General features: G+C 45.3%; 1 protein-coding gene across 8 annotated transcripts in view; it reads left to right on the top strand.

The window, feature by feature from the left end:
• The window catches only part of KIAA1671, a 129,754-nt gene that overhangs the window by 104,317 nt on the left and 10,481 nt on the right, over nt 1-14,956 (top strand). For 4 of the 8 annotated variants that reach the window (XM_081884560.1, XM_081884561.1, XM_081884565.1 and 1 more), the window contains 3 exons: nt 11-135; nt 1,227-1,357; nt 2,657-2,774. In XM_081884560.1, coding sequence (XP_081740686.1) covers nt 11-135; nt 1,227-1,357; nt 2,657-2,735 — 335 coding nt within the window. In that variant the 3' untranslated portion in view covers nt 2,736-2,774. Of the gene's footprint in view, nt 1-10; nt 136-1,226; nt 1,358-2,656; nt 2,775-5,412; nt 5,870-14,956 lie in introns of all 8 variants that reach the window. The other 4 variants (XR_014162325.1, XR_014162326.1, XM_081884562.1 and 1 more) reach the window with 4 other exon arrangements.

Below are 14,956 nucleotides of genomic sequence, written 5' to 3' on the forward strand. Positions count from 1 at the left end.
CATTCTTAAGCAGAAAGCTCAGCCAAGAAAGAAGACTCTGGTGAGGACGGAAACCCACAGCCAACAGAGAGGTCGCCCATCTCTCAGCTGCAGAGGCTCCCTGTCTTTCCAGGGATGGACCACTCAGCCCTCAAGGTGAATGTTGGTGCACCCCCCATACACAATTGTCCTTAGCATTGGGAACCTGTCGTGGAGTATATTTCAGAGACACTGTGGAGGGGTTGATTCTGCCTCAACCTGCGCTGAGAAACACATGGTACTAGTTCGTGTAATTTGATAACACAAGAAGAGAAATGTCTTGGGGGCACTTTGGGTACCAATGGGAATACCTGGAGCCCATTCTAAGCCCCAAAGGCACCTGAGGGTGGGCTATGGAAATGGGGTACCTCACATGTTGCATGCAAGGAGGCAGTGGAACGGTGTGGGAGGAAGGGGCCAGTGACTGGAGACTGGGAACAGGATGCCCAGTAGACAGCTGGGAGGCCCATGCCCTGTGCTGTGAGCCTCCATTCAACGCTGCCTGAAGATTTAGGAAGCTGCCCCTTACCGTGTCAGAATGTTTGTATTATTGTATTATTGCTACAATTAATTTATTTATTGCCTTCCAAACCATCATCTCAAGGTGATTTACATGTCAGATAATTAAAAGCAGTTAGAAACACTAAAGTAACAAATAAATTTGAAACAAGATTAAAACCATACAAAATACACATTCATGGCAAAGTCCATGGTTTATCTGGTTGGGAAAGCCTGTTGGAACAAAAATGTCTTCAGCTGTTTCCAGAAAGTGGACTCCTTCCGTCTCTCATCCGAGATGCTGTTCCACAGAACAGTTGCAGCTGCACTAAAAGCCCTGTCCTGAGTTCCTGTGGAGTAGGGTTTGGGGAAATTGCAGGAGAGACTGTCCTGCAAACTGCAGAGATCTGCTGGGTGTCGTAAGTGAGGGCAGTCTGGTCTCAGCCTGGTCTCCCCTCAAAGGCCTCCTCAGGTCTTTTCCACGAGCTGCTCCTTGATTACTTGGTGACTGGATGCACTAGCCGGGTGCTCCATCCCTGAAATCATGCCCCTCCACATGATGCATAACCACCCTTGCCTTGGTGATGACCCTTGGCTAGACATTCCTTGGAGTGAGCTCATTGCTGATGGGTCCCTTTCTCATGCTGACTTTTGTGAAACTTGTGATCCAACCGTGACATTTACAGGGTTCCCCTCCCGCCACCCTCCAGGCTCAACTCAGGAAAAGACATGAACCAGATGGAACAGGAGAAGTGCAGTTGTCCAAGTCACCAAAATTCCCGTTTCAGGCTGGAGTTCCTGCTGGCAGAGTTCTGCCTGTTGGCACGGAGAAAGAAGAGAGGTGAGGAGGCTTGTTGTCAGGGTGACATTCTGATAAATTCACCTTTAAGTTTTTCTGCAGATTTTACTGCTTTGCTACTTGTGAAAGCCCCACCTTCTAGCTTCCCAAAAGTCTTTTGGTTTCTGAGATTCCAGCAGGGGTTGCCCAAATACTTTAAATGCCTTTATAGTCATAAGGGCTGGTGACTTTAAAATTATACATCTTGAAGTGGAATTCTACAGCTTATACAGTGGCACCTCAGTTTACGAACTTAATCCATTCTGGAAGTGCATTGTTAACCAAAGCCGTTCTTAGACTGAGGTGTGCTTTCCCTAATGAGACCTCCCGCCGCCGGTGCCCTCCCACCATTTGGCTTCCGTTCATAGACCAAGGTAAAGTTTGCTAACCAGAACACTACTTTCAGTTTTGCGGAGTTCATATTCCAAATAGTTCATAAACAGGTCTGTTCTTGAACCAAGGTACCACTGTACTACATTCAAGACTACATACAGAGCCTATTCTCGTCCCCAGTTTTGAGACTGTATTTACATAAATACCAGCACTTTGCTGAGTTTTTGCACTTTAAACATTTTTTAAATGAGAAGTGTGCTTTCAAAAGGCATGAAAAGCCTCTTGGGGAAACTTGGGGAACTCATGCAGTTTCTTTGTTTTTTGATTGCCCTGTTTCCAGCCCCAGATAAGCTGCTATTTTCAATGTCCGTATTTTAAGTTTTTTCTTCTTGTTCTGTGAGTGAAGCCAATAAGGAATCACCCAGCAGAACTGTATCATCCTGTTCGCTGCACCTTCTATCAGATTTGGTCATCTGGCAGCATCTCAAAAGGCAAACAAAGGCTTCACTCATGGTGTCAGTGGGAGGAAGCGCAAAGCAGTTGCTGAGGAAAGTGGGCCGACACCACCTTGTCTTTCTGGGTTCAGGCGACCATAATCACCAGCCAGGGCTGCATTGGCAAGACTTCCGAACTTCTGCCCCAGCCAAGCTCAGCTTGATCAGCTGTGAGGGAGCAATGGCTGCACATCCCGCCATGGAGTGCAGAGGGAAAAGACCCTCCTTTAGATGCATTAGTAGGATTGAATCCAAAGGTGTTGCTGAAACTTTGGGCAACCAGGATGTTGCGCCTTCTCACCTGTGCGCAAAGAGGACCAAACAAGGGCTAAGGGCAGAGGGAAGATGGGCTTGCGAGAAGCAGGCACCCTCTTTATTTCAGCTCCCCAGTAATGAATTTCTCGTGGAAGGACCTCGAATGGGATGTGCATTTGTTTGTAAAGGGGGTGACCCAGGCCTGTTTCCTGCATTCCAGGTCGGAGGAGCTGTCTCCACATTGGCTGAAGGAGCTGAAGTCCAAGAAGAGGCAGAGCCAATACGAGAACCAAGTGTGACGACCGAGGTCTGGAGGTGGCGGCAGTGGCGGTGATGGGGTTAGCTGCCTGTTGAGTGGAAGAGGGTCTGCAGAGCAAATGAGCGTGGCCCAATGCAGGGGAGAAAGGGCGGGGTGACATGGGGCCATCCAGGAGCTCTGGATTCCAGATGCTGGGGTAGCGAGCATTTTTAGAAACTTTGTTTTTTTGAAATCATTTTTAGTTGGTTTTACAAATACAGTGGTACCTCGGGATGCAAACAGGATCCGTTCCGGAGCCACATTCGCATCCTGAAGCGAACGTAACAAGCGACAGCACGTGGGCGGGTTGCGGTTTGCTGCTTCCGTGCATGAGCATGACGTCATTTTGAACATTTGTGCATGCACGAGCGGTGAAACCTGGAAGTAACGCGCTCTGTTACTTCCAGGTTGGCGCGGAGCTCAACTCGAACATGCTCAATGAGAAGCACATTCAACCCGAGGTATGACTGTACAAAGTTATAAAAAGTATCCAAATATATATCCATATATAGAGATTTCTCCAAATCTGAGGACTTCCCCCGATCCACTCCATGGGGTCCCATTTTAAACATTTAATCAGTGATGGCCAAATTTGGCCCTCCATCTGTTTTGGGACTACCAATTCCCAACATCCCTGACCACTGGTCCTGTTAGCTAGGGATGATGGGAGTTGTAGTCCCAAAACAGATGGAAGGCCAATTTTGGCCATCACTGCATTTATTACTACATATTCTTCGCTAATGCAACTTTTATATCAATCCATATTATACATGGTAATTGTTACACTACAAATGAAATCAAAGTCCTGCTAATGTTTCCATCTGCTTACAGTGGTTTCCTAAATAACTTATAATTTTTTCCCATTCTTTTATAAAGTTTTTGTCCTCTTGGTTTCTGAGTTTTCCGGTCAGTTTTGCCATCTCGGCATGGTCCATCAGTTTGGTTTGCCACTCCTCTCTGGTAGGGACTTTGTGTTCTTTCCATTTCTGGGTGAGTAACATCTGGGCAGCTGTTGTTCCATACATGAAAAGTCTTTTCTGTTCCTTTGGAATGTTGGTACCTGTAATTCCTAATAGAAAAGCTTCTGGTTTCTTAAGAAAGGTTATTTTAAGCATTTTTTTTCATTTCATTATATATCATCTCCCAGAAAGCTTTTATTACCTTACAGTTCCACCACATATGGTAAAAGGTACCTTCTTTTTCTTTACATGTCCAGCAGGTATTTGTACTTGTCCTATACATTTTTGTCAGCTTAGTAGGTGTCAGATATCACTGGTACATCATTTTCATATAGTTTTCTTTCAGTGCACTGTAAATTTCAAGTCTGTTTTCCATAACCTTTCCCAATCTGCCATTTGGATATTATGTCCCAAATCCTTTGCCCAGTGTATCATTACTGACTTGTTCATGTTTGTATGCCACTCTAAAAGCAAACTAGACATTTTGGACAATAATTTAACATTATTTTCTAACAACTCTTTTTGAAATCTTGATATTTCACAACTAATACTTTTCTTTTTATCTGTCTTAGAGATATAATCTAATTGGTGATACTGTAACCAATCCGTTAATAAATCTCTTATTGCCTCCTAGTCGGCCAATTTTTTCAGAGATATTGTTTCTAAAGCCACCAAGATGTAAGTTTTTATATTTTCCCCTTATCATAAAAATTTATTTTCTTATTAAGTGGTTCTGAAAACCTTTATGCACCTTTGCTTTTTCATAACATAAGTATTTGTGCCATCCAAATCTATTATCGTGTCCTTCTAGATTTAAAATATCTGCAATTTATTTCATGGAACGCTGGGGACAGTGGATTGGGTATTTCCTCTCGCATGACCTCAGGCAGGAGCAAAGACTTGTGGGAGGCAGGCACTTCCTCCTCAGTCTTTTTTCTCCTGCCTGACTCAGCAGTCTGTTCTGCCTGGCTTTCCTTCTTCAGATAAGTTTTTCAATTTTGATCTCATTTTATTATTGCTTTATTTTATCTAATCCTGCTTAGTTTTAGCAACTTACCCCGTCTTTGAGTCTTGCATACACACACACACTCTCCAGAAAATATTTCATCCCTCCCCACCCTGGTTGTTTCCCTTAGCAACCTTAGTTCTTCTTGTTTTTAGTTTATTTTGTATACTTTCTTGGAGAGCATCCTTGTATAGTGTTCTCCTTCACGGTCACTGAATATGCTCGTTTTTTGCATGCTGTGGCTCCGTTTTGCCACATTTATCAGATTTAAAGATGGGGGGGGGATCCTACCCAAGTCTTTTTGCAATTGCAGCTCAATTTTAGTGGCTGCTGGCTCCAAATCACCACCTCATTTCTTTGGTGATTTCTACAGTCTTTAGCCATTAGCCATTTCTGTATCATTTCAGGCTTCATTAAGGCTTCATATTGACTACTCTCCTAGTTCGTGGTACGGCAGAAGGAGTTGGGGTTATTATATATTCTCCTCCCAGTTCGCAGTCATGGCAACGGAGTGAGCAGGCACTGATAGACTGCTTCTGAACCTCTTAGTTAAGGAGTGATTCAATTGTTTATTATTATTTTCATTTATTATTCTGCGTCTTGCAGACCCAATCCACTTGTGACTGCATTGGAGAGATGTATGTTTGTGCCATTTCCCATAGTCCATGATTGTGGCATTGGAAGAGAACGCGTTCATATTTATCCGTTCCTAGACGACCTGCTCCTCCAGGCAACATCCCTTCAACAGGCTCATCTCCATTTGCAGATCACCCTCAATCTCACAGCTTCTTGATCAACTACAAAAAAGTTGTTCCATCACAAAGGATCATTCACTTAGGTACCCGGCTAGATACGGTTCAAATCTCGTGACTCTTCACCAGAGCAGATCAGCAAAATCTCCACAGCGGCAGCTTCAATCTTAAAGACAAAAAAGATGGCAGCCAAACAACTGTCAACAATTCTAGGTCTCTGCATGTGAGTCTCTCAGATTACACCTTGAGCGAAACACCACACAAGAACCCTGCAGTGGTTTTTACTTCTGCATCAATGAGAGATCATTCAAAATTGGCCCAGGTCTTTGCTCTTATCTCCTCAACTCAAACTGTCCATGCTGCGCAAACTTCCAGTCTTTGGAAAGGCACTCCATTCAGAAATCCCTGCAGCACTCAGGTAACAATGTTTGCAAAAAAAAAAAAATGGATTACAAATGGATTACAAGGTTTAATCTCTCTACACTCAATGCCTCCGAAGGCCACTTACTCCATCAATTGGCTAGAGTTGAGAGCAGCCAGACTGGCAATTGTTTGCTTCTCCTCTCGTCTTCAACTCCATCACTTTGAACAGACAGCTCAACAACAAAAGTCCACATATCTCATTAAGGAGAGACCCATTTGGAATCTCTCCAGAAAGAGATGGCTCTTCTCTACAGTTGGGCTGAGAGTCAACTCCTCAGCCTCACGACAGATCTTGCCACTGGTGACGGCAAACAGTTTGATTGAGCAGATCCCAGGTAAATCAAGGGGAATGGATACTGAATGAACAGGAGTTTCTTCAGATTGAACAATGCTGGGGTCCTCTACAAGTCGATCTCTTTGCTCACAAGCTAAACTGTCAGCTACCCCATTACTTTGGCAGGTTCAAAGACAACCAAGCAGACACCTGGGATGCCCTAATGACACCATGGCCAAAGGAATTATTGTATGCCTTCCCTCCTCAAGCTATCATTCCAAGAGTCCTCTGAAAGGTTGGAAACAGCTCAGGTGGGTCTTGTTGCACCATTCTGGCCCCGCAGACCTTGGCTGTCAAGAGATTCAGCCTTTCAGTGGCACCACCATTTCATCTTCCTGTATTTACTTCCAATTTACTTCGCCAGGAACCATTGACTCATCCAATCCTACAATGGTTGAACCTGACTGCATGGTGTTTGAGCGCTATAGACTGAAATATCGTGGTCTGGATGAGATTGTTATCTCCACCATTCTAGCTTCCAGATGTCCACCCGCAAGATGTATTTATCAATCAACATGGTCAGCCTTTACCTCCTAGTGTAAAGCTGTGGTCACACAGAGTTCTCCACTATCTCCAACATGGTCTGCAAAATGGTCTATGGCCTAATACTTTAAAATGTCACCTTTCCACCATTTCTTCGACTTTAAGTTCTGCTGGCTGTTCTTCACTGTCACAGAACGTTGCTAATCAAACGTTTTCTCAAAGGAACTATGTTACAGCATCCTCCAGTGAGTACCATTTTCCATCATGGAACTTGCATTCTGTTCTGTCGGCACTGCAACGGCCTCCATTTGAACCACTATGCCAAATTTCCTTAAAGAACCTTTCTTTTGAAATCCTATTTTTGGTTACGATACCTCAGGTGAGATGAGTTTCAGAACTGTCAGCCTTGTCGGTAGCAAAGCATTTATGCATCTTCCATTAGGAGAAGGTGGAAGATCCCTCCTTTCTACCAAAAGATCTTACAAAATTCCACATTCGACAGGAACTCATTCTCCTGACTTTTTGTGCTGATCAAAAACATCCGTTGGAAAAGGCTTGGCACTCTTTGGATGTCCGCAGAGCCTTAAAAGTGTATATACACTAATTCTTTGTTTGTGTCTTTTCATCCTTCCACCTTAGGTGCAAAGGGCACTACAGTTTCCTTAGCTAGAGGGATTAGGGTGGGCATTTCCTTAGCTTATGATACTATGAAATTGCCCCACCCATCTCATATTTTGCTCAGTCCTCTGGTTCAGCCTCGACTTCTGCTGCCTTTATGGCTGATGACACTTTAATAGAGATTTGTAGGGCAGCTACTTGGTTGCCTCCTTCCACTTTCACTAGGCATTGTAAGTTAAACTAAATGTCTTCAGCTGAGGCGGCTTTTGGCCATACAGTGTATACCAAGTTTTGTAGTCAGTGCGTAAGCCGGATTGGGAAGTGCTGTGGTATGTCCCAATCCACTGTTCCCAGCGTCCCATGAAATAAATAGAATGATTGGCTTACCTGAAGTGTAGATTTATGAATTGGGGATGCTGGGGACAGTGGAACCCTCCCTATGATGGTCTGCAGTCGCACTGATTGTTTTCCTTTATTGTTTGCCTGAGGTCATGTGAGAGGAAATACCCAATCTACTCTCCCCAGCGTCCCCATTTCATAAATCTACACCTCAGGTAAGCTAATCTTTCTTTTTCCAATGTTATCCATTCCCAGATCCAGCAACTGCAGGACGCTTCATAATATAATTTCAAATCTGGCAGGGTGAAGCCTCCTCTCTCTTTAGCATCTGTTAACAATTTATGTTTTATCCTTGGCGTTCCCTGCCAGATAAATCTAGAAATAACTTTTTGCCATTCCTTGAAGTGTCCTGTACTTCCTTTTTTTTTAAAAAAAAGATATTTATTGAAATTTTCAAAGAGGGAAAAAAAGAAAAAAAGAAAAAAAATTTAAAAAAGAAAAAAAACACTCCACATTTACAAGCCTAATTTTCAATAACTTAGTTCCATGACTTCCCCACGCCTCCCCTTCTTGTATTCCAATTCCAATTTTTAGTTCAACAAGTTCTTATCCCCAATTTTTAATCTTATTATATATAGTTCATTATTATATTTAGTTCATTTTATATAATCAATTTTAACTTATAAACATCAGTCTTTATACATCAGTACCCATTCTTAAAATCTTTTTCTAAGGTCGACCCCAATTCCCTTCCACGAATTCCCCAATTTTTATACTAATAACAAAACAAAATAAAAAACAAAAACAAAATATAATTGTACACCCTTTGGATTCCCAAGCCTCACCCCCCCTTTCCCGGTTTTGATCCCCAACAAATATCCATCAGTCTAACTGCTATCAGCCTGGAGACCTCACATCCGAGGCTCTTAATTCTCTCTCAACTCCTCTCTGCCGGTTTTTTTGATAGTCCTTTATATTAAACACCAAGTCTCGGAGAAGCTCTGTCCCCAAAATGTCCATTTTTCTTCCAGCCAGACCTCCATATTTAAGAGTGGAGCCCAAGTCTTGTTTCTTGCTTCTTTTAAGTCCAAATGCTCCAAAAGCTCCAGCTTCCACCTTGGTCAAATTTGTAATCCATAGGTCTTCAGATCTCCACATAAGGAGATCTCTCCATTCTTAATTCTTCAATTCAAACCAGATTTTCATCATCCAGATCCTATTTTCCTTTATGTCCATCTTAACAGGCCTCTGGCTCTCCTTAATCATCTGCGGCATTGTAGCTCCTCCTTCCTTTCCCTCCAGATCATCATGTATCTCTTTCTCCACTTTCTCAGATTTCTCAGATTTCTTTTCTTCTTCAGCTGCAAAGACTTTTTGTTCAGCTACAAAGACTTTTTGTTCAGCTGCAAAGACTTGAGTTAAGTCCCTTCCAGATTCAGTAAGTTTATTTACTGTTTCAGTGTTGTAACATTTGTAGCCAAAACATCACTTTGTTGTTTTTTTTGGTTTTTTTTTATAAGATATTTATTAAAGATTTTCTTAATACAATAGAAAAAACAAACAAAATAACATGTAACTTTACAGTAGCCATATTTTCTTCGCTTCATTGGACTTCCTCGCGTCTCTCGTTCCTGCGTTCCAAGTTTGTCAAACTTTACCCAGCAATTTATCACCTTGTTTCAATTCTTATTTTATAATTTTCCAGTATTGTGTTCCTAATTTTAGATAATTTTACCCAAACCTTAAAAGCTTGATTTTAGCATAATATTTATCCAAAATTTATCTTTTCTTATATTTTCACTTATCTTCATATTCCTTTCGACTAACTTAATGGTGCCATATTATTTATAATCTTGCATCTTTCTTAACACATACAATTTACAAGATTTTTGTAAATAGTCCTTAAATTTCTTCCAGTCCTCCTCCACAGCCTCTTCTCCCAGGTCTCGGATTCTGCCAGTCATTTCTGCTAGCTCCATATAGTCTATCAGTTGCATCTGCCATTCTTCCAGTGTGGGCAAATCTTGGGTTTTCCAGTGCTTGGCGACAAGTATCCTTGCTGCTGTTGTTGCATACATTAAAAATGTTCGGTCCTTCTTTAACACCCTCTGGCCGACGATGCCTAAAAGAAAGGCCTCTGGTTTCTTAGGGAAGGTATACTTAAATACCTTTTTCAACTCATTATATATCATTTCCCAGAAAGCCTTAACTCTAGGGCAGGTCCACCAGAGGTGAAAGAACGTTCCTTCAGTTTCTTTACATTTCCAACATTTATTATCAGACAAATGGTATATTTTTGCAAGCTTGACTGGAGTCATGTACCACCTATATATCATTTTCATAATATTTTCTTTCAAGTCATTACATGCCGTAAATTTCAGACCGGTGGTCCATAACTGTCAGGAAACTGCCATCGGAAGGACAGGTGGCGGAAGGGCTCCAGGAGAATAGGAGAGAGTCTGCAGCAGAAGAGGGAACCAGCAGGGGGAGAGCAGGAGTTCCAACGGGAAGGGAGTCGGAGGGGAGGCTCTGGGATACTTCCAGTGAGAACAGTGAGGAGGTAACAAGGGCCCCTTTAGGAGTTCCCACCCTTCGCCGGAAACTGTCACGCAGAGAGTCCAGGAGGCGCATGTCCGTCAAACAGCTTTTATGTTGGAGTAAGTTCCGTAGACGCCCACTGTCGGATTCTACCAGCGACTAACGGAGTCATGCTTTGGGAGCTCCGTTAGTGACTCAGGCTGGCTGACCAGCCAAAGCCAGGAGGGATCAAGCTTTTACACACAAGCAGCTCATTATCACAGCAATCCGACAGTCTTTGGAAGCAGCTTGTGCAAGCAGAGGGCATCATGAGCGAACCAGCCGGAACCGGAGGAGCTGGAGCTGGAGCGGGTCCAAGCCTGGAAGAAAGGTACAGGGCGTTGGAGGTCCAGCTCACGTTGCAAACGGCGAGGCTTGAGGAGAGGAGGGCTCAAGATGCGGATAAGGGGAAAACCACCCCACTTGCCAGAAAGGTGCCTGGATTGGTGCAGAGATTTTGGGGGGATCCCAGGAACTATCAAGCCTTTAGAACAGAGATGCAATATGCTCTCAATCTACTGTTTGATGACTTCCCCGATGAGAACTCTAGAGTGGCGTACGTTATTGGCCATCTAGAGGGAGGGGCGAAGGACTGGGTTAGACCCCTGATGGCAGCCAACAATGAAATCTTAAAGGACACGATGAAGTTTTTTCGCGCCATGGACCTGATGTTTTCCAGCGAGATTGAGCAGGGAGTGGTGCGCAGGCAGTTAATGGCGTGTAAACAGGGGAGCCGATCTGTACGTGAGTACTGGACTGAGTTCACCAAGCTGATACATAGACTGGGGTGGAATCTAGCGAGTGAACCCATTCAAATGCTGTTTGAAGAAGGGCTCTCTCCGGCAGTGAAAGATGAACTTTCCCGGGCGCCTAGGGCAGAGTCTATGGACCAGCTGACTAAATCTGCGCTGTCCATAGGAGCACGCCAGGAGGCAAGAGCTTTGGAAAAGCGGGAAGGAAAGGGGGAACGTTGGAAGGACTTCCGCATTCCAGAGATTCCGGAGCAGCCTTTCCCGCCAGCAGAGCCGATGGAACTTGGAACAGCGCGCGCGCGCGCGCAGTTTCAAACAACAGTGAAGGGCGGAAGAAGGAGGGAAAGAGTGCCAAGAGATGTTATCTCTGCCAAAAGCCAGGTCACTTTGCCAGAGTCTGTCCGCAAAGGAAGGAATGGCAAAGGATGGCGGGAACTGTTGGGGGGAAGGAGGAAGAAGAAATTCAGGAGCAAGTAAAAGCCAACGCCTGGCTGCCAACATCAGGGCAACAGCCAGGCCAGGGAGTAGTGAATGTGCCCACGCCGGAACCTCCAAGACCAGCGCTTGTGATAGAGCTGTTGCTGGAACTGTCAAACGGACACCCACTAAAGATAAAAGCGCTATTGGATTCAGGCAGCTCCTGTAATTTCATGAGTAAGGAGTTTGCAGCCGAACACCAGATACAGACTATCCCATTAAGTAAGCCTTTGCAGGTTACCACGATTGATGGGAGGGAACTGTTGGGAGGAGAAGTGAGCCAACAGACTGTACCAATGATAATGAGGGTGGCAAGACACACAGAACTGATAGCGTTTAACGTAGCCACCTTGGGAGGAGCTCCTATTATTTTGGGAATGAGCTGGCTGGCACTACACGATCCGCTAGTAGGCTGGCATCAGAGAGTGGTTTCCTTTGGATCAGCACATTGCCTAGAACACTGCAAGGAGGGAGAGGCTCAGGCAGGGGCCAGGGCCACTCTAGCAGGGATGGAAGTGATGGACAAGGGGAAGGTGCCACCACAATACGCTGACTTGATTGACGTCTTTAGCGAAAAGGAAGCAGATAAACTGCCCCCGCACAGACCCTTTGACTGTCAAATTAACTTACTCCCAGGAGCACAATTGCCAGTGGGCAAGCTGTATGCAATGTCAGACAGTGAGATGCAGGAGTTAAGGGAGTTTATTGACAAGAACCTTAAGCGAGGTTTCATAAGAGAGTCACGCGCAGTGGGGGGCAGCCCAGTGTTCTTTGTGGACAAAAAAAACACGGGTAAACCCAGGCTTGTATGTGATTTCAGAGCCCTAAATGCAGTGTCAGAACCAGTGACTTTCCCTATGCCTAGAATTGATGACATTCTGACACGGGTGAGAAAAGGGAAAATTTTTACCAAACTGGACCTTAGGGGGGCATATAACTTGATACGTGTGAGAAAGGGGGATGAGTGGAAGACCACTATGTTCACCCCCTTGGGGGCTTTTGAGTACTTGGTTATGCCTTTCGGATTACAAGCGGGCTCGGCCTGTTTTCAATCATTCATGAATCACGTCCTGGGGCCATTGCTCTACAAGAACTGCGCAGCGTTCTTAGATGACGTCCTGGTGTATTCAGAGAATGAGGAGCAGCATGTGCGAGATGTAAGAGAAGTACTGAGCAAACTGCGAGAAAATCGGCTGTGGGTGAAACTGGAGAAGTGTCAGTTTCATACCAGGGAGGTGGAATTCCTGGGGTACCGGTTGTCTGACAAGGGATTGGCCATGGATCCCAGCAAGGTTCAAGCGGTACTGGAGTGGAAAACACCAAAGACCAAGAAGGACGTGCAAAGATTCCTGGGCTTTGGAAACTTCTATAGGAAGTTCATCAAAAACTTTGCCCATTTAACAGCGCCCATCACGGATTGTCTTAGCAGCAAGAAAAAATTTGTTTGGACGGAAGAAGCGCAGCAGGCGTTCGAACACTTAAAGCAGGCGTTTGCGTCGGCAGAGCAACTTTTGCATGTAGATCTACAGCAACCAATGAGAGTGGAGACTGACGCGTCAGACCGAATGGTGGGAGCCGTGCTTCTCCAGCCGGGAAAAGATACGTCTGAATGGAGACCGTGTGCATTCTTCTCGCGGAAGTTGAGCAAATCCGAGAGGAACTACACAGTATACGACCAAGAACTGCTCGCCATTCATGAAGCATTCCGGAGATGGCGGCACTTGCTGATTGGGGCGCAGCACAAGATTCAAGTCCGAACTGACCACAAAAATCTGGAATACTGGAGAACAGCCTGAGTGCTGAACCAGAGACAAGTAAGATGGGCCCAGGAGTTCTCCAAATTCCACTTTGAGATTCTTTACGTGCCAGGCTCCGAGAACATAAGGGCGGACGCTCTTTCCAGGAAACCTGAGTACTTAGAGGGGGAGGGTGCGCCTGAGGCAAGGCATGTAATCCCTGAAGACCGCTGGGTGTGTGGGGCGGCATTGGTGGGGCAGAGAGAACTGTTAGAGGGTACGGAGAACGATGATTACGCCCAAGAGAAACTCAGAGAACTCAGGAGGACAGAGGAGAACACGGGGGTTTGAAGAAAAGAACGGGGCGTTGTATTACAAAGGGGCACTGCACATACCCGATGGGGAACTGAGGGGCAGAGTACTCAAGCAGTTGCATGACAGCCCCACCGCGGGGCATTTTGGACAGCACAAAACCATGTGGTTGGTTACCAGGGAGTTTTGGTGGCCTAAGGTGAGGGAGGATGTACGGGAATATGTCAGGGGTTGCGACAGGTGCCAGCGAGCAAAAGGGGAGAGGGTGGCGCCAGCGGGGCTATTACAACCCTTACCCACACCAGAAAGGCCATGGGAGGCAGTATCCATAGATTTTATGACGGACCTGCCAAAATCCAAGGGCAAAACAGCTGTTATGGTGGTGGTAGATCTATTAAGTAAGATGTGTCATTTTATAGCCTGTTCACATGCGGTCACAGCGGAGGAAACCGCCAAGTTGTTTGTAGAGCATATTTTCAGGTTGCATGGCGCCCCCTTGAGGGTGGTCAGCGACAGAGGGAAGCAGTTTACTTCCAGGTTCTGGAGGAAACTTATGAGCTTACTGCACGTAGAAATCAATTTTTCAACTGCCCGGCACCCAGAAACGAATGGGCAAGCGGAAAGGGCAAACGGGATTTTACAACAATACCTGAGGTGTTATGTAAAAGACAGAGAAAATGATTGGGTAGATAAGTTACCTCTGGCAGAATTTGCCTACAACAACGCGGAGAACGTGTCCACAGGGATGAGTCCCTTTCTGGCAAATTATGGGTGTCATCCCCGGGCATTTCCAGGAGAAGGAGGGGAGAGGTGGAGCGTGCCGGCGGCGGAACATTTTGTTGAAGAGATGGAAGCAATACACCGTCAGCTTCAACTTAACTTAGAGAAAGCCAAGGAAGAATATAAGAAGCAAGCAGACAGAAATAGGAGGGAAGGTGAAACTGTAAGGGTGGGAGACCGGGTGTGGCTATCCACCCAAGGACTACCGTTCAAGGGAGGGAGTAAGAAATTGAGACCCAAAAGATTGGGACCCTTTGAGGTCATACAGCAGGTCAACCCAGTAGCATTCAAACTCAGACTGCCCAGTCATATGAAGTTGCACCCAGTATTTCACCAGTCATTACTGTCGCCGCACCGAGAGGGACGTGAGTGGGGGGAGCGTGAGAAAGAGGTCACCCAAACGCCCGTAATAGAAGAGAGAGAACGCGACATGAACGTGGCAGGAATCATTGATTCCAGGTGGAAGGGGAATCAGGTGGAATATCTGGTAGAATGGGAGGGGGAAGTAGAGTCAGAAAATACTTGGGTACCAGCAGAGGTAGTCAATGACGAGGTTTTAATAGAAACATTTCATCAGCGTTTCCCAAAAAAACCGCAACCCGTGGCTCGATTTAGAAGGGAACACTTTGGGACCACCGATGAGGAAGGGGAGTTTGAAGGGTTCCCAGAGTCAG

This window comes from Podarcis melisellensis, assembly GCF_964234715.1.
Source record: "Podarcis melisellensis genome assembly, chromosome: 13".
Classification (NCBI taxonomy): Eukaryota; Metazoa; Chordata; class Lepidosauria; order Squamata; family Lacertidae; genus Podarcis; species Podarcis melisellensis.